The sequence below is a fragment of the Hyperolius riggenbachi genome, chromosome 9 (assembly GCF_040937935.1).
Source record: "Hyperolius riggenbachi isolate aHypRig1 chromosome 9, aHypRig1.pri, whole genome shotgun sequence".
Taxonomy (NCBI): Eukaryota; Metazoa; Chordata; class Amphibia; order Anura; family Hyperoliidae; genus Hyperolius; species Hyperolius riggenbachi.
The window spans coordinates 282026531-282048130 of NC_090654.1; the positions used below are offsets into that span (position 1 = coordinate 282026531).

Sequence of the window (21600 nt, forward strand, 5' to 3'; positions counted from 1 at the left end):
AGGTTATAAAACCGTTTAAATGATGTCCCTATCACAATGTTTGCCGCCAATATTTTATTTGGAAATAAAGGTGCATTTTTTTTCAGTTTTGCGTCCATCCCTAATTACAAGCCCATAGTTTATAAAGTAACAGTGTTATACCCTCTTGACATAAATATATAAAAAGTTCAGTCCCTAAGGTAACTATTTATGTATTCTTTTTAATTGTATTTTTTTTTTTTTTTAATTACAAAAAAAAATAATAATTGGGGAGTGTGGGAGGTAATGAGTTAATTTTTAATGTATAACTAATGTATTTGTATATGAAAAATGCTTTAGGGTGTAGTCTTACTATTTGGCCACAAGATGGCCACAGTGAGTTTTTGTTTATGCGACCAACTTTTTTTTTCACAATGATCGCGCTGCTTCTCGTAGAAGCAGCTGATCATTGCGGGGGGCTTAGATCAACGAACGGGAAAGGTTTTTCCCGTTCATTGATCTCCAGGTGAGCGGGCGGCGGCATGCGGGGGGGCGCGCCGACGAGCGAGCGGGAGCGCGGACAGCGGCGGGAGTGTGGGAAGTACGGATTTCTCCGTCCCTTGGTGGTAACAGGGTGGAAAAAGGGACGGAGAAATCCGTACCGCTGGGGGTAAAGTGGTTAAAGCGTTTTTCCCAACGCTTTCAGAGCACTTTGTTAAAGAGGAACTGCCGTGAAAATCTTGAAATTTAAAACACATACAAATAGGAAGTACATTTTTCCCCAGAGTAAATTACTTTTCTCCTATGTTGCTGTCACTTACAGTAAGTAGTAGAAATCTGACAGAAGTGACAGATTTTGGACTAGCCCATCTTCTCAAAGGGGGGTTCTCAGGGTTTTCTTTATTTTTAAAAGCACTTAGTGAATGGCAGCTGCTCTTTCCAACTGCTAAAAAACTGTGTATCGAGCAGGGAGACTGGCCAGCATCTTTGTATTAATCATTTTCATGGAGTGTCTTTATAAAGAATAAAGGCCATGCCGAGAATCCCCCATGAAGAGATGGATTAGCCCAAAACCTGTCACTTCTGTGAGATTTCTACTACCTACTGTAAGTGACAGCATTATAGGAGAAAAGTAATTTATGGCTCATTTTACTGTGATGTGGGAGAAATGTACTTTTTATTTGTATGTGTTTTAAATTTTAAGATTTTCGCGATGGTTCCTCTTTAAGCGCTTTTTAAAGAGCTTTTGTTCGGCTATTTGAGTTTTTCTTTCTGAAGACAATGAGGAAGTGAACTTTTTGACCTGGAACTAAATAAATACAATGTATTTATTCCTTAAAGCACTGGGGAATGCGCTTTTTCAAGCGCTTTGCAATTTCCCTATACTTTGTATTTAAGTACAAACCCACAGGAAATGGTGCAGGAGCCGCATTTGCGATTGGAAAGAAAGAGAACGCTCACATACAGCAACATTGCAAAACCCCTTTTATGGCGATTATAAAAATCGCCAGTGCATACAAAAAAATCAAACGCTTACAGTGTGAACAATCCCTGAATGTTTCCACTGGTGCTTAACCTCCCTGGCGGTTAATTTTTTTTGCCAAATTGGCAAAAATACTTTTTGTTTTAATTTTTTTTTGTGTGTTTCATGTAAAGCTACCAGAGTGGTAGCTACATGAAACACCACTAGAGGGCGCATGTGTCCCTCTAGTGCGATCGTCACCGGCATCAATAGCAAACGGGAACGCGTATATAACGCGTTGGAATAACGCGATCGGAATGACGTCATGGACGTCAGCTGACGTCAGACACCTCTGATCCAGTCCATAGCGTTGCCCGGAACTCATTGGTCCGGGCAGCGCAAGGCTCTGGCGGGAGGGGGGGGCCTCTTGTGCCGCTGCGTACGGGCGATCGCCGCAGAGCGGCAGTGATCACGCTGTACGCACGGCTAGCAAAGTGCTAGCTGCGCGTACAGCATTTTGAATGGAGGAAATCGCCCCACCAGGGGCTGAGATATCTTCCTGCGCGGCATAGCCCGAGCTCAGCTCGGGCTTACCGCCAGGAAGGTTAAAGCGCACCTGAACTCAGAACTTCCCTCTCTGCTCTAAAAGATAAGCAACAGCATAACAACCTTTAATGAAAAACATTTCTTTGTTGCAGCTGATACAAATCCTGCTATAAATCTGCAGTGTCTACTTCCTGCTTTCATGGAAGCAGACATAGGGTTAGCATCCTGTGTTTACCAGTTAGCTCTCTGTCGTAGCAGAGGAGATTTCTGGGCTGACACAGCTGAGAGATCAAATTACACTTGTGATTAGTCACAAATGAGGAGGAATTAGACAGCCTAATCTCTGTAATACAAGGCGCATTCCTCTGTTTTCCTTCTGTCCTGTGCAAGAGTTCAGGTCCACGTTAAGGACACTGGTAGCCACAGGGCCATGTGCTACATTCAGTTCTGTGTGCTTAGTAGCTGGAAGGCTGTGGCCTCCGTAACCTCCAATATGATGAATTAGTTGTGACCAGTCAAGTCTTCTGTACACAGATATATACATTCCTACAGAGATGCTGCTGTGGCTGTAGTTTTAGCACGGCGATATTGACACTAAAAACAAAACCTTTTTTTTATTAGCAAAGGGTTAACGCCAATAATCGTACAATTAAGTATCGTGTATGGCCTTTTTTAAGAGGAACTGTCGTGAAAATCTTAAAATTTTAATTTTTACATTTCTTTCAGAGTAAAATGAGCCATACATTACTTTTCTCCTATGTTGCTGTCACTTACAGTAAGTAGTAGAAATCTGACAGAACCGACAGATTTTGGACTAGCCCATCTACTCATGGGGGATTCTCAGGGTTTTCTTTATTTTTTAAAGGGGAACTGAAGAGAGAGGTATATGGAGGCTGTCATGTTTATTTCCTTTTAATCAATACCAGTTGCCTGGCAGCCCCGCTGGTCTATTTCTCTGCAGTAGTATCTGATTAAAACCAGAAACAAGCATGCAGCTAGTCTTGTCAGATCAGACTTATAAGTCTGAACCACTGAAACACCTGATCTGCTGCATGCTTGTTCATGGGGCTATGGCTAATAGTATTATAGGCAGAGGATCAGCAGGGCTGCCAGGCAACTGGTATTGTCTAAAAAGAAATAAACATGACAGCCTCCATATACCTCTCTCTTCAGTTCCCCTTTAAAAGCACTTGGTGAATGGCAGTTGCTCTGTCCAACTGCCAAAATAGTGTGCAGCGAGCAGGGAGGCAGGCCAGCACGAGTATATAAACCTTTTTTTTAGGGAAAGTCTTTATAAAGAATAAAGGCCATGCTGAGAATCCCCCATGAAGAGATGGACTATCCCAAAACCTGTCCGTAATGTCAGATTTCTACTACCTACTGTAAGTGACAGCAACATAGGAGAAAAGTCATTTATGGCTCATTTTACTCTGGAAGAAACTTACTACCTCCTCTTTACAATGAACTCTAGGTGAGAGGGATATGGAGGCTGCTATATTTATTTCCTTTTAAACAATACCAGATGCCTGGCAGCCCTGCTGAGCCTCTGCCTTAAAGGGACTCCGAGCACCTCTCATGGGCATGCCTTTAAGCCAGACGACTTCCAACAAAGTCGTGCTATGATCCGTCTGGAGGAGCCTCTTGCAATGGCCATGTGTGTCACTTCCTCTTCCTGCTTCATTCAATGATGCACTTCTCTAACAGAGAATACAGGGGCGACCCGGAAGTTGTAACATAGCCAAGATGGCAGCCATGATTTTTAAATTGAAATCAAACGAAAACTATTTGGTGTAGAACGGCGATTCAGGCATCAAATGAATGAGAGCACAAGCTACAGAAAGGTATGCATCTTTATGTACTTTGCAGTACTTGTCGGAGTCTTAAAGGCATGCCCATGGGAGGTGCTCGGAGTCCCTTTAAAGTGTACCAGAGATGGTACACTGGCGTTTAATTATAATTACATGGGGCTTCCTCCAGCCACATGAGAACTGTGGCCTCCTGCACCATCCTTTTCAGCCCTTCTGTTCTGGCCCTACGAATGTAAAAATACGCTTCAGTGCATGCACAACGCAACGTCGCATCGGTAAGTGTTTTAAAATCCACGCGTCGCCATAGACCAGGGGTCTCAAACTTGCGGGCCATTTGCGGCCCTCGATTCAATATTTTGTGGCCCGCGCCGGCAAAAGCTTCCTTATAGTTCGCTTCAGTGCTCCCAAGTAATCTGCCACTAAACGAGGGCTGCAGAGCCCCCAAATCGCTCGGGGGGCAATCCACCAGCATTTCCTGGAAGGGGCAGAGCTTTCAGCTTCAGCTCTGCTCCTCCTGACGTCAATCGCGGCGCATCGCCGCCTCTGCCCGCCCCTCTCACTCTTACTTCACAGCGAGGGGCAGGCAGAGGCGGTGATGCGCCGCGATTGACATCAGGAGGGGCAGAGCTGAAGCTGAAAGCTCTGCCCCTTCCAGGAAATGCTGGCGGATTGCCCCCCCTGATTGACTTTTTTTGTGAAATTCCTTATGCGGCCCAGCCTCATCCTGACTTTGCCTCCTGCGGCCCCCAGGTAAATTGAGTTTGAGACCCCTGCCATAGACTAACGTGACTTTAAGGGTGACGCAGATCGCAACAAGTCGACGCAGAAGTTCCGTTGTTCTGTGTGTGCGTCTGGGAAGCAGCAAAAATGTCACTTCTGTTGCGCCATACTGCGGAAGTATAAAAGTCTAAAGAGACTTTCACTGGCTGGCAGTGGGGTGCGGTAAAAATACTGCACTGCCCCGGGGTAGAAGCGCCCTCAGGCCACGGTGGTTATGGGGTTGGAGGAAGCCCCAGGTAAGTATAAATAGGGGCTAGTGAACCATCTCAGGTACAATTTAAATACTTTTAGCCCTGGGCCCTGAACAAGCATATGCAGATCAGATGTCTCTGACAAATCTGACAGGGTTGTCTGCATGCTTGTTTCAGGTGTGTGATTCAGACACTATTGACCAGAAAGATCAGCAGGACAGCCAGGTAACTGGTATTGTTTAAAACACCTCCATGTTACTCACACTTCAGGTTCCCTTTATTCATGCTTTAATAAACCAGTTGCCTGACTTCTGTGCTGGTGCTTTGCCTGATACAGCCTCATACACGGTGGTATGGTGGTCAGTGCTCTCGCCTTGCAGCGCTGGGTCCCCGGTTCGAATCCCAGCCAGGTCAACATCTGCAAGGAGTTTGTATGTTCTCCCCGTGTCTGTGTGGGTTTCCCCCGGGTACTCTGGTTTCCTCCCACATCCCAAAAACATACAGATAAGTTAATTGGCTTCCCCCTAAATTGGCCCTAGACTATGATACATACGCTACACGATACATATATAGACATAAGACTATGGTAGGGACTAGATTGTGAGCCCCCCTGAGGGACAGTTAGTGACAAGACAATATACTCTGCACAGCGCTGCATAGTATGTCGGCGCTATATAAATACTTAAAAAAATAAAAATACACTTGATTTAAGTTGGCTGAGGTGGCCAATCACAGCCTCAGCCAATAATCGAGCATGTATACAGTGGCCCCGACCGCTGAGCGATCCGCCTGGCGGATGACGTCGCCCCCAGCAATTGCTGGTCTCGTGCATGCCACTCCCCCGCCTGCCACGTGGCGTCTTGCGCATGCAGCTCTGTCGCCCCTCCGCACAGCAACAGAGAGCGATTTTAGCTATACAGCTGACCTTGCGTCTGTCAGCCCAGCGATGTCCCCCAAGGGGATCTTACAGGAGACAACCATCAAAGGTGTGTACACACCTTAGTACTACACATCACTGTGAGCAGCAGATCAGATGCTGTGACTTTGGTGCGACTCCGCTTGCTGCATGCTTGCTGCAGGGCTGTGACTCAACAAGCTCAGCATGACAGCCAGGCAACCGGCATTGTTTATAAGGGAATGAAGATGGCAGCCTTTCCGTATTCCTCTCACTTCAGCTTCCCTTTAAAGGACCACTATCGTGAAAAAAGTAGGCAGCTAAAATCTGACAGAGCCGACAGGTTTTGGGCCAGTCCATCTCCTCATGGGGGATTCTCAGGGTTTTCTTTTTCATTAGCATTTCCTGAGCAGCAGTTGCAAAGTCTAACTGACAAAATAGTGTGCAGGCGATTAGGGAAGCTAGCTGGTATCTTACTATTTTGGCAGTTAAACTGCTGTTCGGGAAATGCTGTTGAAAACAAAGAAAGCCCTGAGAATCCCCCATGAGCAGATGGACTGGCCCAAAACCTGTCGGTTCTGTCAGATTTTAACGATCTACTTTTTTAGCTCCTTTAAAGCTGAAGCAAAAAGTCTTGCGGTGCCCTCAGTACTTATTTATCGGTTTGTTACATTGGCCTAAATTGTGTTTTTTTTCCTACAGGGTCATTCCAGCTTCATCACCCACCTGGATTGGTCAGTGACCTCCCAGTATCTGATGTCTAATTCTGGAGACTATGAAATATTATACTGTGAGTATTTAATATTTTTTTTTCTTTGCAGCCATCTACTGTCCATTTCTTACCTCATTATTATTTCAGTGGTTTTCTGCTTAGCAGTATTTTGTGGGATTCTAGTAAAGAAGCATGTGTTCTTGTGAGTGGCCTGTAGGTGGAGCTGTAGCACAGTATAATCCTGGGTACAGAGGGCAGACTATGCAGTCTTACCTACAAGTGAGACAGCACCCCCTGCAGGCAGACGGTTGCTATAGGTTCTGTGAACATGGAAGGTACATTTATAACCACAGCAGGTATTGGCCCATGGAGACAATGCAGCCTATTGAAAACTCGTTATAGTAGATGTCATTAGAGGAAAGGATAAAGTGGGAGGAGTGCAAACATAGATCTGGATCTGCATACTAATGCCTAGTACACACTTTCAATTATGATTGGCCAATCACTGACCAATTTTACCACCTCCATGATGTGTGAAGGTCAACAGATATGGAATACTATGAGCAGATTGTATTAGGTAAACACTCACACTACATGGATGTGCTAAAATTGGTTAGTGATTGGCCAATCATAATTGAAAGTGTGTACCTGGTTTGAAAAAACATACAGGTCTTTCCTCTACTTTAAAGGACACCTGAAGCGAAAGGGATATGGTGGATGCCATATTTATTTCCTTTTAAACACCACCAGTTCTCTGACCAACCTGCTGATCACTTTGGCTGCAGAAGTGCCTGAATCACACACCTGAAATAAGCATGCAGCTAATCCAGTCAATTGTCGGTCAGAAACACTTGTATCTGTATTCTTATTCAGGGTATATGGCTAAAAGTATTATAGGCAGAGGATCAGCAGGATAGCCAGGTAATATGTATTGTTTAAAGGGAACCAGAGACGAAGCACCCTCATACTATGTATTTTACCATATAGATCAGTGGGAACGTTAGAGAAAACACCTAACCTGCTCTCTGTTTCATTCTTCACTGCTCAGCCTGCTTGTTATCAGCCCTGATAAAATCCTGACTGAGCATTCAGTGTGGCTTTGCTATAATGACTCAGCTATAATAATCCCTGAGCAGAGCCAGCAGGGGGCAGGCTTGGGCTTGAAAAGAAATGAGAGACACAGACTGAGCTATAAATATTTCTGAGCAAAGCCAAACTGAATGCTCAGTCAGGGATTTTATCAGGGATGATTAGAAGCAATCTGTGCAGTGCAGAATGAAACAGACAGCAGGGTAGGTGTTTTCTCTAATGTTCCCACTGATCTACATGGTAAAATACAGGAGTGCTTCGTCTATGGTTCCCTTTAAAATGAAAGACATCCAGTATGACAGCCTACATATCCGTCTCACTTTAGGTGCCTTTTAATTCCCATGACCCCTCCTGTTTCTGGACATATGGAATTGGAACCGCCCCTTTGACATATAACTTCAATGGTGTTATAGATACACAAGTCTTTATTTTCTAATTTATTAAAATAGCTTTTTCTTGCAGCTGCCTATGATTTTTTTTAGGCCTGTTGAACTTGGCCTATATTATTTTCACATCCCCATTTTTTTCAGCAGTGAGGTCGTCATTCATGCACGCAGGACTGTTCAGTACGTCAGCATCCCAGACGCCTGCTCACCGCCCAAGTGCAGCCACACCCAGTTCCTTCTCCATTCAGCACCCCCTAGTCCCCAGCTGAGGCAGAGAGCAGAGGATTACAGCTATTTTTATACAGTGTTTAGTAAAATTGTATTCATTTTTCTCCCTTCCTTATGTTCACATGGCAAGTGCCGCAGTTTTAAAACGCCTCAAAATGCATTATTTGGGTTGTGCCGGTTAAAACTATACCATACAGGCCACAGTATCACCAGCCTTCGTGTCTGTAGCGATTGCATGCAATCACTAGGGGGCACAGTTTGAGGACCCCAGTGCTGTATAGATGTATTGCCTAGCAACTAGTTGCAATTAACTGCAACATTTCAATGCACACAGCGTTCGGTCCCCGAGCTGTTGCCCTAGTGATCGCATCCGATCGCTATGGGCGGCAACCATTACAGGTGTCCATAAATCTTAAGGCCAAGTATAGAGAATAGGTGACACAAGGGTTAATTAGTCTGCTCGGGGTTACCACATCACAAAATTATATATATGTAGGCGGGAGCCTCCTGCGATGTCTGGCAGTCTCCCTCTATCTATGCTTCTGGCATCTGTGTACGGAAGCCAGAGTGTCACGTGACCGGATGCGGATCAGCTGACTCTCTGGCTTCCATACACAGATGCCGGAAGCTGCTCAGAGCCTGCGGGGAGATAGAGGGAGACTGCCAGACATTGCTGTAGCCTCCGTAAGTATTTCACAGCCTGCCGGCACACACAGAAAGCACCCCCAAAAAAGGTTCCTGTTATCTCTCAGACAGGCCGATTAGTTGAGACTTCCGGATGCCTTAATTCTGGATGACGGGGACTTTGCTGTATGTGTGTGTGTGTGCTTCTGATATATAGTGTAATTGCTGTATTCCTTTATCACAGTGCAGCACAGTGGTGGCCATTCTGTGGCCATAGGCTGAGTGTGCGTCCGAGATCGTATAATCGCTGTATTCCTTTATCGTTCCAGGGATCCCGTCTGCCTGCAAGCAGGTTGTCAGCGTGGAAACGACGCGGGACCTGGAATGGGCGACTTACACCTGCAGCCTGGGCTTCCAGGTCTTTGGTAAGTCCATTTTGGGCTCTTTGAAAATAACTTTAGTAAATGATCCACTGGTATATATATATATATATATATATATATATATATATATATATATATATATATATATATATTTGTCCCAGGTTCCCCTCCTCTGCGCTGCTGTATCAAATCCATTCCAGGGTTTTGTGTTCTCCCAGAGAGAGATGCTCAGGTAATAACTAAAGGCCAATTCGCTCAGTAGAAAGCTGCCCTTTTTCTGGAGACTTCATGGCTGTGGTGGGAAAACTGATTTGGTGTGACATCTCTGTCCTGCGAAACTGCTGCTGCAGCTAAGTTACAGAGAAACTCTGACCAAGAATTGAACTTTATCCCAATCAGTAGCTGATACCCCATTTTACATGAGAAATCTATTCCTTTTTCTCAAATAGATCATCGGGGAGCTCTGTATGGCTGATATTGTGGTGAAAACCCTCCCACATTGTGATGTCAGCACCTTACAGCTCTGAGGTCCTTACATCACACTGTTGGAGCCTTGTTGCATTGTGAGAAATAACAGCTGTTTCCAACTGTCAAAGCAAGCAGCATCTCCTTCCACTGACATCACCTGCCAGCAGTAAAAAATTTCACCATGTGATAAATGTCAGAATGTAAATCAGGGAGAGGAAAGATTTTACAATGGGCAAACACTAAATCATTTATACATAATTATTGTAAAAATTAAGCACTTTTTTATTACTGTACATTATTTTCACTGGAGTTCCTCTTTAAGTCCGAAACCCAGGGGCTACTGCGCATGCGCTGTTCTGGGCTGCGTACCTACTCTATGGCTCTCCCATGGCCAGAAGCTTTCTACCCCTGTGCATTTAGTTCAGGCTTGTAACTGCGCAGGTGCAGAGTGCTCCCAGCCTTAGTAGCACGATCAAGGAGACCTGCAGCCCCAAACAGAGCATGCCCAGTAGTCCGCGAAAGAGCCATGTGCTGACTTTACCAGGACTGATGGCGGACTACAGGGGGCTGGAAAAAGCCCCAGGAAAGTAAAGATCCTCTTGTTCTCCTTGTGACAGGTACACTTTTTAAAAAAGGTCCTTGTTAAGTATAGAAAATGAACAATAAGCTGTTACCAAAAGATAACAAGCCCTTTAGGCATGAATTAAAACTTAACCTTTATTTTGGGTTTAAAATTGGACCATTCAGGACAACATAAATAAAGGCATAAACAGGCTAGTGTGTTAGCATGATACGTATTCACAAGGATCGCATAATGTTGATAGCTGGCCTAGGAGGAGGTAATTAACCTGAGCTGCAAGGCTTAAAGCGACACTGAAGTGAAAAAAAAATTATGATATAATGAATTGGTTGTGTTTACGGATAATTACTAGAACATTAGTAGCAAAGAAAATATTCTCATATTTTTATTTTCAGTTTTATAGTGTTTTTATAACATTGCATCATTCTCTAATATTTGCAGTTTACACACTACTCAGCATATTCAATGATTTTACAGAGCAGGCCAGTGAACCTTTGAACTGTCCTCTGCAGAAAAAAAAATACATTGAAGAGATAGTTGAGATAACAAGCTCCAGAAGACAGAGCTCTCTGTGACTTTGAAAGTAGTGGAGCTCAATGGCTCTTTTGCATAGATAACTGGCGTTTCTTAACTCTTCCTGTACTGGAAACAATATTAGACTCCTTTCTCTGCTCCTAATGTTTTATTTCTTAGCTGTACTACACATACAAATCATTATATCATTTTTTTTTTCACTTCAGTATCTCTTTAATCATTGAGGCACAGACTAGCCAGCGAGCTCATGGTGACCCAGAACTCATTGGAGTGTGTAAGGGACTACAATGGTCCTAAAAGCCCCCTGTCTGTGCCTCTCGGATTTACAAGCCCTACTCCATAGAGCCAAATTAATCCATGCCATGCACTGATGAGGATCAAACAATCCGAAACAGTCTGTATGCATGTTGGATTATTATGGCTCTGTACAATTTAACAAGCTGACACATCATTGCATTCCAGCGGTTCTGGAGGTGTGTTTAGCTTCTCTGGGTACAATGGGTAATTTGCATATATTCAGCAGTGTTGCTCTGGGAGACATCTCGAGCTCACTCCAACCTGAATTATCGCAAATTCTTTCTGTTTTAGGAAAGCAAACTTTTTTTTTATCTTTAATCATTGATTGAGAGTTGGATCTATCTCAGTATCCCCCTCTCATCTAGATTCCCACTAACAAGCAAAAGATTGTTCAAACTAAGCGCTAATTACAAAAAAAAAAAAACCCTAAACCAAACATGTTTCGCCCCACAAACAGGCTTTGTCATGGGTGACATGCAGTTAGGGATAGTGCTACGTACAAAATAATTTTACAGCATTTACAAACCAGCAATGTAATGAACAGCAGCCTAACACCAGCCCATTTCAGAGCTTCTTGTTTTGTATAGAAAGTCTGATACATGTATCGCAAGACATCCTATCTTTGTTTAACCAGACTTTTTTCTTTATAAATGACATCATCACAATGCAGAAACGAGGTTTACATCATTGTCATCTCTGACGATTGGTCTGTTTTCCTCCTCGCAGGGGTGTGGCCAGAAGGCTCAGACGGGACAGACCTGAACGCCATCTGCAGATCTGGAGATCAGAAGCTGCTAGCGACGGGGGATGATTTTGGAAAAGTTCATCTCTTCTCCTATCCTTGTTCACAATTTCGGGTGCGTTTCAGCTCCTAGAATTCTTAATGCATTCTTGTTATTCTTTCTGAAGAACATCAGTTGTCTGAATTATCTGAAGCATGTTCCTTAAAAATATTCACTTCTGTTTTGCTAACTGTGATTTTCGTCAGACAGTGAGAGAGATCATAGCATATGTGCCACTTATGCATCTAGATCAGGGGTCAGAAACCTTTCTGGCTGAGAGAACCATAAGCGCCACATATTTTAAAATGTAATTCCGTGAGAACATACATGTTTCAAACTGGTACTGTGCGCATGCGCAGCAGAGGGCTCACGCCCCTGTTGCCATGATGATGTCTATACAATTGATCTGCCCGGCAGCGGAAGTGTCAGACACGTCTTCAGCTTCTCTTGGGTTTCAGCAACATCAGCAATTTCACCGAGAGCCAGACAGGAGAAATACCGACTAACAGCTTGTACAATTAGCTAGCTGACTTGTGGGTTGATTCACTTTGTAGGACGAGATCCCCACAATTTGGCTCAATGGGCTGCCTCTCAAGTGACAGACAGCTTATCGGGCCAATCAAAGTGCGGGGATCTCGTTAGTTTTGGAGGGAGCGTGAGTAAGTTAGTAGTGCATACTACAGCAGTAGCGTGCCTACTTTGAAAATGTTACTTGCGCTGCCACACTAAGCTGTGCTGCTTGAGCAGTGCAGATTAGTGAATCACCCCCTACTGATTTATATGTGAGCCAGATTCAGCCATCAAAAGAGCCACATCTGCCTCCCGAGCCATAGGTTCCCTACCCCTGGTCTAAAGGTTATCTGTGGATGTAAACTATTCTTGCTGCAATGTTCCCTCCCATCACCAACCCATTTCCTCCTCTTATGTGAAGTGAGCGGGGCAGGGAAGAGGAGGGAATGGGAGGAAACATTTCCGCAAGCCTGCCTCTTCCTGTCTGAAAATCTGACTTTAGCCAAAAATCTAATTTTTAACGAGTGATTACAGAGAACGGAGAGAACGAGGAGAGCAACAGACAACACACGGTGGTATCTGGATCCAGCATGAGCATACCTCTGTTCTTACCTCAGATAGCTTTGCTTTGGGTTAGGTGGGCTTTAACTATTTAGGAGGTTAGTTTTTTGTTTTTTTTTTGTTTTTGAATGGTAGTTTATTAACCTTCATGTTCCCTTGTTATACTATAAGGCTGCTTTCACAGTAAGACGTTACTGGCGCACGTCAGTGCAGCCTGTAACGCTCCCCAACGCACAGTAATGTAACGGCACTGTGAACAGCCCATTGCACACGTTGCGTTACATTGTAACGCTGCACGTCAATCTTAGAGTGCAGCATGCTATAGCGTTAGAGCGGCTTTGCCGCGTTAGCCTGCTTGCACAGGCGCAGTGATTAGCCACATGGCTAATTAATATTCACTGCACTTTGCTGACATCACTGGCGGGACCACGTGATACGGAGTGTTCCGCTCACGCGGTCTCCACCAGCGCATGCGTACTATAGTACGCATCAAAGAGCCGCTTAACGTGGCTCTTTGCTAACGTGCTCTGCCACCACCACCAGGCGTTGCGTTAGGTGCACGTTATGCGACCATAACGTAGCACCTAACGCAACGTCTTAGTGTGTAAGTAAGCCTAAAGGTGCTTTATAATTTTTAGTGCTTGATTGATTTTATTTTTTTTCTTTCCTAATTTTAGGCATCCGGCCATGCCTACGGTGGGCACAGCAGCCACGTCACCAATGTTAGCTTTTTACACGAGGACACCCACCTCATCTCTACAGGTGGGAAGGACATGAGTATCATGCAGTGGCGTCTGCTGTAGTGTGATGTGCCACTTTGGTCACCCAGGAGGAGAGATCGACACCACCACTTGCCTTCTCATGCACCGTGTGGGCCGTTTCCTTGAAGAGCGTCAAAGACCTCTTCTAAAAAGATCTCAGGAACAAAGCACCCCTTTAACTGGTCACCAGAGACCTTCCAGAATGACCATCTGCGTCTCTAAAGGGGGGACAAGACAACACCAGTGGTGCCCAACTGGCGTATAGTTTAAAAAGTAATTTTGGTGAATTGTTTTTTAATTCAAGAGGAATTTTTTGTGCCGGCGGATCTGCGAATGTAAGGCTGCAACATTGCTGCTATATTATTGGGTATAACTATTGGCATGGCTGGCACGGTTAGTAGTTTATAGGCCCCTAATGCGCATGACAACATCGTTAATTTATTAAAGTCGTGTTGGGCCTCAACTAAGCCACTAAATAGTGCATAGGCGAGCCAGTCTTAAGGTTGAAGTTCTTTCTTGATAACCAAAAGTAGAAATGACCACATGCGACCCTTCAGAGGTTTTGAAGGCCACCTCTGAATCCAAGAGGTTGTCCGCACCGCTGGTGTATAGTTAAGGCATAATCCAACGCGCATTACACGATAAGCTTGAAGGTCTTATATCCAATCATCATGTTGTATGTCTATAACGTACTGTAAGTTTTTGTTTGTGTTACGACAAGCCTTTCATGAAATAATAATACTCTCAATTATCATGACAGTATTGGAACGCGGCCGGTGAGCTGCTTTGGTACGTTGAAACCTCTCGAACGTTCTAGAAACGGTATATAGGAATATTTTATAGGTGTCTGTATTCGTTTCGGCCTTGTAGTGTATCAGCTTGTAAACGGTCAGCCATATCCTCGTCACAGATCATTTTATATCGGGTTGTGGACAATATCCAGGCATTGTGAATGTGTCAGTTACGCAGAATGTACTTCCAGTCATTGGGTCATTTGTTTTGGTCGGGTGGGATGGGGGTGGGGCGTGTAACCTGCAATAATTTTTTTAAGATCCTTTCTATGGCTTGTTATACTGTTATTATCGATGCTGTCTTGGTCACGTCTTTTTTCTTCTAAAATGTAGCGTTTTTTTCCTCTGAGTGCTTATGGGTAGAATTAAAGTGGACTTGTCATATATTAGGAGGTAAGTCACATGGGTGCTTTTAAGTGCTACGTCTTATAGTTGGAGCCCAATTAATACCTATATTGAACAAGGCAAAATTCTGATCGCAATCAAGTTGATAGGTATATAACATGGCGGTCAAACGTCGGTACGGCTGACTGAATCACATTCAGTATTAAGTAGGTAAAAAAGATACCAAGCTGCATTTCTCAGAGCCGCTGCATTACAGTAGAATGTATTCATCGTCTACGTGAGTACACAGACAGGAAGTTCACAGGAAATTTTTTTTTTTGCAAAAAGTTGTAATTTTTGTAAAACCTGGTGGACCAATCAGCTGTTAGGCAATGGCTTCACCCAAGAACACTTCTCCCTTTGTGTCCATGTTACTAAAGGGTGAGGGTAAATGAATACTAGACCTGCTGCATCTCTAGGGAGGGGCTTCTTATGGACTGTCTCTAAGCTCCTCTGTCTAAGCAACACTGACCAGCTACACCACACTAATCCCTGCTACCCCCACCAACTACACTACACTTCTCTTCACTAATCCCTGATGTCACCCCAGCTATACTGCATAGCACTAATCCCTACTGCTCCTCCAGGCTACACTGCACTATACTAAACTAACCCCTGATGTCCCATCAGTTACACTGCACCACATTACACTAACCCCTGCTGCCCCCCCCAGGCTACTCTACACTAACCCCTGCTGCCCCCCCCCCCCCCAGGCTACACTACACTAACCCCTGATGCCCCCCAATCACACTACACTACACTAACCCCTGATGCCCCCCCAGCTACACTACACTAACCCCTGATGCCCACCCACCCCAACCCCAGGCTACTCTACACTAACCTCTGGTCCTCCCCAGCTACACTACACTAACCCCTGCTGCCCCCCAAGCTACACTACACTAACCCCTCGTGCCCCCAATCACACTGCACTACACTAACCCCTGCTGCCCCCAGCTACACTACACTAACCCCTGCTGCCCCCCAGCTACACTACACTAACCCCTGATGCCCCCCCCCCCCCAGGCTACACTACACTAACCCCTGATGCCCCCAATCACACTGCACTACACTAACCCCTGATGCCCCCAGCTACACTACACTAACCCCTGCTACCCACCCCAACCCCAGGCTACTCTACACTAACCTCTGATGCTCCCCAGCTACACTTCACTAACCCCTGCTGCCCCCCAATCACACTGCACTACACTAACCCCTGCTGCCCCCCAGGCTACACTACACTAACCCCTGATGCCCCCCAGCTACACTAGACTAACCCCTGCTGCCCCCAATCACTGCACTACACTAACCCCTGCTGCCCCCCAGGCTACACTACACTAACCCCTCATGCCCCCCAGCTACACTACACTAACCCCTGCTGCCCCCCAAGCTACACTACACTAACCCCTGCTGCCCCCCCCAATCACACTGCACTACACTAACCCCTGATGCCCCCAGCTGCACTACACTAACCCCTGCTGCCCTTCCCCCCCCCCCCCCCCCAGTCCTAGGCTACACTTCACTAACCCCTGATGCCCCCCAATCACACTGCACTATACTAACCCTTGATGCCCCCCATTCACACTGCATTTGACTACACTAACCCCTGATGCCCCCTCCCAATTACACTACACTAACCCCTGATGCCCCCTCCCAATTACACTACACTTACCCCTGATGCCCCCTCCCAATTACACTACACTAACCCCTGATGCCCCCCATTCACACTGCATTTGACTACACTAACCCCTGATGCCCCCTCCCAATTACACTACACTAACCCCTGATGCCCCCCAGTCATACTTCATTAGACTACCCTAACCCCTGATTACCCCCCCCCCCCCTTTTCCAGGCTACACTACACTAACCACTTACTGGACAATGCCATGTCCTACTCTACTGCACAGAGATTCAATAAAGTATGATTGGCTTAGTACAGTGTTCTCCCCAGGCTCTTTTAGCCGGGTGCTCCACCCAGCTAGTTTTAGTGACCACCCGGCTGTCATCGGCTCACCTTCTCTTTTGCTATATGCAGAGAAGCGCCAGCCCTGCATTCTGTTATCACACCCCACCCGGCTACTTTTTCATGCCACCCGGCTGGAAAAAAATTCTGGGTAGAACACTGTTAGTAGTTCTAATTTCTATGTCAAGATACACAAAGGGGCTTATTAACAAAAGCAGCGTGCCTAAACCTGACCGACCAGAAATTCTGTGATTTGGTAAGGCAATCTCTAGATAAATAATAAATGATTTTTGTGTGTTGATTAGGCCGAGCTTGCCTTAGAAATTTCTACATCCTCGGGGCTTTATGGCGTTTCTGCCCAAGCTTCCCTCTCTAAGCTTCCAAGCCTTGTAGGACTTTTATTTTGCATTGTTAAACCCAAAGATAGAATAAGTTGGCTTTACCTGGAAACCTTTTTGTGATTTAGAAGATGGTTCATCACACAGCAGTTTCTTCAGTTGTGGTGACGTGAAGGGAATACCCAGACTGTATGAAATGTATAAGGCAATCCAATTACTGCAGCCCACACCTCAAAGAGAAAGGACCATGGCCTGAGAGACTTTTCTGGCAAGAGGGATTGGAAAGAGCACATCTAGGTCAACTATTGGGGGAAGGGTGCTTCTGAAAGTGTTTTGGGCTTACTATAAACTTCCAGTAGGTCATACAAAACAATTGAAACAGGGACTGTGATTTCAAAAGTGTAGAATAATCAAATCATGACTATATTGTGCACGGGGACGGAAGAGTAGTGTTAATGCTGATTACGTCTTACCATGGTGTCTGCATACTTAGTTTTACAAATTAGGGCACTGTTGACCGGGGCAGGCCCCCGAAATCTACTAAACTCCTAGGTATGGAAGTCTAGATTGGAGTCTGGGCGCACAACTTTCCCAGTGCACCATATATTGGCCTTGAAATGAACATGCAAATTGAGAGTAGACCAAGATATTTACAGTGTACCCCAGGTGAACTTCTGAACAAACACATACTTACCTAAATAGAGGGACACCTCTGGACCCTGCAGATCTTTTGCACGCCACCCCCTGGACCACCATTGCAGCTCGTGATACCCCAGTCGTAATCCAAAAAGAGCTTGACCGATTTTTAATTGCGACCTTGCACAATCTGCTCCTTACACGTGATTGCTTCGTGCTACTCGTGTGGGTGCAGCACAGTCACACTCGTGCATGAAGTGGAGCTTGGTTCTGGGGAGCCACGATGTTTAGGAGGATGGCATCTGAAACCTTTGCAGGATAGATGTTTCCCTCTTAGGTAAGTATCCAAGGTTCTTGCTAGTAGAGGAGTAGCAAGAAACCATCAAAAAATAACTGATTACACTATTATGCTACACAGATTGACTGCAAGGCCATGCTACTTTGTCCAGCTGACCTCAGGACTGTTGCACAGGCTGAGTGACAGCCTGCATGCAAAGCAGCAACTTCAATGAGCAGTCATTTGCAAGTCCCTTGTTTCGCACAACAGTCCCAAGACTTCCTTTGTGGGCTCAGTGCACTATGTCACACTCTTCTACTGTGAAAGCAACAGAACATTTGTTGGTGGGAAACAGGAAGTAGGGGGGGCGTGGCATGAGAATGGGGTGCTTCCCTTGGCCTGGGACCCATGGCCGCTCCCATTGCTTCATCCAATGCACTCAAGTTCAGTAAAGCCCCACTGAGAAATGAATAGTAGACAGCCCCAATAATTAAAGTCCTGTTCCCCGATAGGGTGTAGATTAATGTATGTATTTTCAGACAGCGGGGCCTGAATCACGTCTGGTCACATGGCTGCTGCTATGCTTATAAATAAAACATTCTATGGATGTAGCTATAAAGGTCTATGTAGAGATTTACAATGTAGGCAACAATCGCTTAGTGAAACCTTATTATACTTATTTATTAACAAAGGCGTTTATACTTACCTATAGCCAAGTGCCTTTCCTGTATTTACTATTCCAGTACGTCTTGCTAACTGGCACCGTGATGAGTCATTGAGCTTTGTCTGTATGGATTCTAGAGTGGTGAAGGAAAGTGCTCTTAAAGGGCCCCTCCAACTTAAATCATATTTCAATTTTAGGTGAATTTTTCTGGGCTCTGTCACCTTCTGCTCTTCTTAATTTCTCGGGGGCTCTGGCAGATGCAGAATGACCAAATAGATCATTCAACCTGATGTCTGTTGGTTCATCCAAAACTGTCATTGGTAATCGCATCAATGGCTTTTACAGATGTCTGCCAATGACTGCGTCCTTTTTGTCCTCCCTCTCCATAGGGCCCAACCTGCAGCAGTCTGGTCACATGACCACAGATCCCCAGCAAGTCTGACACCACTGTAGCCAGTTCAGCAGCTGCTGATTGCTGGTGTCAGACATCTGGAGGTCCTGATTGGGTAACAGTTGTGACTAAGGAGAACGTTCAAAAACCGATGTACATGTTTTTAATGGTTGTTCCCGGCTTAAAGACACTAAAATTAAAGGACCACTATTGTAAAAAATTAATAAAATTTTGAAAACAAACTTAGAATCCCCCATGAATAGATGGACTAGTCCAAAACCTGTTAGTTTTGTACTACCTACTGTAATTGACAGCGACATAGGAAAAAGGTAATTTATATTGCATTTTACTCTGGGACAAATGTGCATTCTATATGTATGCATATATCTGCATATATGTATGCATATATATGCATATATGTATTTACATTTTTCTCAATAGTGGTCCTTTAACTACCCAAATTAAAGGGAACCGAGCACCACTTTTGTTTACTGGTTCCTAACAGCTATAGGAGCTGCCATGATCCCCCTTACCCTTCTAGCTGCCCATTATTTATCCAGGGGGAAGGTGTGAAGATAGCATCTGTGACTTCCCTAAACTCTTTGAAGCACAGTGTCCTATGCCCCCACCCCTCATGCTGATGAAAGCTTTTGTTTGCTCTCTGCTGTTGTGTGCAGTAAAATAATTACAGCAGTCCTCATCTGCCTTAAATTTCTGCCTTTAGAAGTACGTGGAAATAGGATAATGAAACCCTCTTCTAAACTGTAACGTGAAAAGAGGTAAAATTAAAGTTTGGTGTTTTTTTAACAACGAGCCACGTTGTTGGCATGCATGTTTAATATGCTATTGATATGACCTTGGCGCTAAAAATGATGCTTGCTTCACTTTAACAGAGCCCATGATTTTCTCTTGCTCGAGTTCCCCCTCCCCCCCCCCCCCCCCCCCCCCCCCGCCAAAAAAAAAAAGTAGAAGAGGCCATCACCTATAAGTGAAATATCTGTTCTTAAAGGATACCACAACTGAACTGTGACATAATGAGAGAGACATGTGTATGTACAGTGCCTAGCACACAAATAACTATGCGGTGTTCCTTTTTTTCTTTCTTTGCCTGAAAGAGTTAAATATCAGGTATGTAAGTGGCTGACTCAGTCCTGACTCAGACAGGAAGTGACTACAGTGTGACCCTCACTGATAAGAAATTCCTCTTTTATACCTCTCTCTTCCTCTCAGAAGCCATTTTCTGCTAGAAGAGAGGAAGAGAGAGGTATAAAAGAGGAATTTCTTATCAGTGAGGGTCACAATGTAGTCACTTCCTGTCTGAGTCAGGACTGAGTCAGCCACTTATATACCTGGTATTTAACTCTTTCAGGCAGAGAAAGAAAAAAAGGAACACTGCATAGTTATTTGTGTGCTAGGCACTGTACATACCCATGTCTATCTCATCATGTCAAATTTCAGTTCGGGTATCCTTTAAGTAGGCCTCCTACAATTGGAAGAATGTTACAATAAAGTGAATTGTATACTTTTATCACAGATACTGTACCGAGCGTTCAGCATAAGCGTTTATGGAACGCATTGAAGGATAGGACGAAGCTTTACATTTTATTTCTGTGAGGTCTTGTATTTTTGTATTTTTAAAAAGTGCAAAACACTCATGTAAAATCTTTTTAATTGTACTATGAAGAAACTGCATGGAAGGGAACAGTGATACAGACTTGCCTCCAGCTCCACCCATGTCTGAAAACGTAAGTGATCAAAGAAACCCGAAACGTATTATTTTACCCTTAACTTGTCTGTTAAGTGGTGGTAAGTCTGTAACTCTGCCTGGGTCATATCAGACCTCAGAAAAGTTAACTAAATTGTCTGACGTCTCATTCTATTTTCCTGTGCCGCAATTGTTTAAAAAACGAGTGGTCTTATCTATCAATCTTTATTATCAGAAATTGATGCATATGAGCAGTTGTCCAATACAGCTTCTGGTACTAAAAGGTAAATAGAAAGCAAAACACTTTTATCTGGTTAGGGAAACAATGCTGATAAGGTTTTAATGCTGAAAAAGCTCAAGGGGTCATTACTTGTGGTTTTTTTTGCTGCTGAATGAAGTAGATTTTACATCAGACTAATGGCTGTTGTTAAGAATTCAGTCTTAAAAATGAACTTTTAAAGTGAACCCAAACTGAAGACCTACCTGAAAAAACACATACTTGCCTACCAGTAGATTGTTCTATTTACAATTAGTGCTACACAAACAGTTAATCATGTAATCCCTTTATTTTCAGGTTAGGTTTGCTTTAAAGCTCGAGGCCCGAATGTAAAGAATATGATCTAACCGCTTAGTAACCAGAATGCTCTAATGTTAACCTGTATCTGTACAATGAAGCTACATTTCCAGACTTAAAAATGTTGATCATATGACTGGATGCAGCTGTGCAAGGAAGGTCATTTGAGAAGCTGTGGGCGGAGCTGCTGTTGCAGCTTAGATTGCATCACTCTTCTATTCAAATTTCAAGAGGGCGAGGCACAGACCCTCTCAGAGAATATTGCAGCCTATAGTCTGCGGGACAGGAAGTAGCCAACGAGGCCCTTATTGGTGGAAAACACTGT

The 21600-nt window shown here is 44.5% G+C and overlaps 1 protein-coding gene across 9 annotated transcripts in view; it reads left to right on the plus strand.

Moving 5' to 3' along the window:
* EML1 (EMAP like 1) overlaps window positions 1–19932 on the plus strand; it is a 190830-nt gene extending 170898 nt beyond the window's left edge. For all 9 annotated transcript variants that reach the window (XM_068254678.1, XM_068254672.1, XM_068254673.1 and 6 more), the window contains 4 exons: window positions 6343–6430; window positions 9009–9104; window positions 11668–11798; window positions 13472–19932. In XM_068254678.1, coding sequence (XP_068110779.1) covers window positions 6343–6430; window positions 9009–9104; window positions 11668–11798; window positions 13472–13597 — 441 coding nt within the window. In that variant the 3' untranslated portion in view covers window positions 13598–19932. The remainder of the gene's footprint in view (window positions 1–6342; window positions 6431–9008; window positions 9105–11667; window positions 11799–13471) is intronic.
* Window positions 19933–21600: the final 1668 nt, after the last annotated feature.